The sequence below is a fragment of the Carlito syrichta genome, unplaced genomic scaffold (assembly GCF_000164805.1).
Source record: "Carlito syrichta isolate Samal-C Ts95f unplaced genomic scaffold, Tarsius_syrichta-2.0.1 Scaffold288912, whole genome shotgun sequence".
Lineage (NCBI taxonomy): Eukaryota > Metazoa > Chordata > Mammalia > Primates > Tarsiidae > Carlito > Carlito syrichta.
Genome location: NW_007233008.1, coordinates 99550 through 101473, shown reverse-complemented (window position 1 = coordinate 101473; position 1924 = coordinate 99550). Strand labels below are relative to the sequence as shown.

Genomic DNA, 1924 nt, shown 5'->3' with positions numbered 1-1924 from the left:
AGTTTCCCGATACTGTCAATCCAAAAAGTAGTATTTTTTTAGAATCTGGTACTCCACAACCCCCCCTCCCCCCACTTTCCGATGGGGTTGGTTTGTGTTACTCAGTCTGGTCTCAGACTCCTGAGTTCAAGTAGTCTTCCCATCTCAGCCTCTCAAGTAGCTGGGGCTATAGTTGCATGTCACCTTTCCTGGCTATTCACAACTATTTTTACTGATCTATGTGGTGTGTTTTTTCTGAATGTTTTTATACTTTCACATATACTTCTTTCTTTCCCTGAGTATCATGTTGTCTATATTATTTCACTAGCAACTATTTATATATCTAAGACAGATATAATATAAACCTCTGTATATTCATAAACCTAGGCTCTACTTCTTAATTAAAGTACTGCCTCTTCTAAAATTTACTTTTGTGTTACTAGGATTTTATTCAGTGCCACCCATGCATTCACTCGTTAAATATTTGTTGAATAAATAACATTTGCTTGTGGAATTGAGCTCACTTAAATGCTTTGAATTTCCAAACTCTTTAGAACTACTTAAAATCAAACTTGGTATCAGCATACTTTATAAGTACTGCTTACGTAAGTTACTTTTTGAGATCCTTGTCTTGGTGATTGTGAAAGGGAGAAAAAGGTAAGTGACTGATATTTTGGTAGGTATGTGTTTTCGGTTTGCATGCCTGAAGTAATATACAAAGTCTAATAGATTTGGCTATGTCTAAATATTCCATCAGGTCTAATTTGCACTTACACATAGGAGTACTTATCTTAAATTCTTTGTTTCTGAATGGCCCACATTTTTTAGTAGGTAATCCTGTTTTTTTCTCTTTATTTTTAATAAGCAGGATTGCTTCACAGTGGAGGGAGAAGATTTGAGGCATGACTTTGAACGCTTACAACTGGCCATGGAAATGGTAGGATTTCTTCCCAAGACACGAAGACAGTGAGTTTGTTTATTGTAATCTTATACACCTGGTAGAGAACAAATGATATGTCTTTGAAAGATTTTCGGCCGGGCTTAGTAGCTCAGCCAGTAATCCCAGTACTTTAGGAGACTGAGGCGAGTGGATTGCCTGAAACTGCGGGTTCGAGACCAGCCCAGACAAATTGGTGAGATCTCGTTTCTACAATAACTAAAAAAATTAGCTGGTGTGATAGCACGTGACTGTAGTTCCTGATACTTGGAAGGCTGAGGCGGAAGGATCGTCTGAGCTGAGCCAGCAGATCGACACTGGGATGGCAGTGAGTGTGCCACCACACTCCAGCCTGGGCAACAGAGTGAGATTCCAACTCAAAAAAAGAAAGAAAGATTTCTCTCCCTTACTGTTTGTTTTTTTTTTTAATTTGGAGTCTCACTCGGTTGCCCAGGCTGGAGTGCAGTGTGGCACGCTCATGGCTACCTCAGCCTCAACCTGCTGGGCTCAGATGATCCTTTTGCCTCAGCCTTCCAGATAGCTCAGACGACAGGCAAACGCCACCACGCCCAGCTAATCTTTTTGGTTTATTGTAGAAACGAGATCTTGCCATGTTGCCCAGGCTGGTTTTGAACCCCTGGGGTCAGGCATATCTTGCCTCAGTCTCCCAAAGTGCTGGGAATACAGGCATAGGCCACCATGCTAGGCCTCTGTCTTTATTATTATTATTATTATTATTATTATTACTTAAAAATACAACCCTGACTCTCACCAAAAAAAAAATAGTCACTTGTAACTGTTTTCCAAGGGGGAAGTAGTGTTGATGAATATGTCAGATCTAATTGTACTGTCAGTTTTTAATCTCATGATTGATGAACTCATGCTTGGAGTAGGAGAATATCAGTTCTTTTTTCTTGTTGCTTGTGTTTCTATCATTTCTATCATTGGTAGAACTTTTTCTTTTTTTTTTTTTTTTGAGTTGGAGTCTCACTCTGTCGCCCAGACTGG

At 39.6% G+C, this 1924-nt stretch overlaps 1 protein-coding gene across 1 annotated transcript in view; it reads left to right on the top strand.

Moving 5' to 3' along the window:
* LOC103256088 (unconventional myosin-IXa) overlaps positions 1–1924 on the top strand; it is a 151020-nt gene that overhangs the window by 81426 nt on the left and 67670 nt on the right. Inside the window, exon 7 of the mRNA XM_021710421.1 lies at positions 848–945. Coding sequence (XP_021566096.1) covers positions 848–945 — 98 coding nt within the window. The remainder of the gene's footprint in view (positions 1–847; positions 946–1924) is intronic.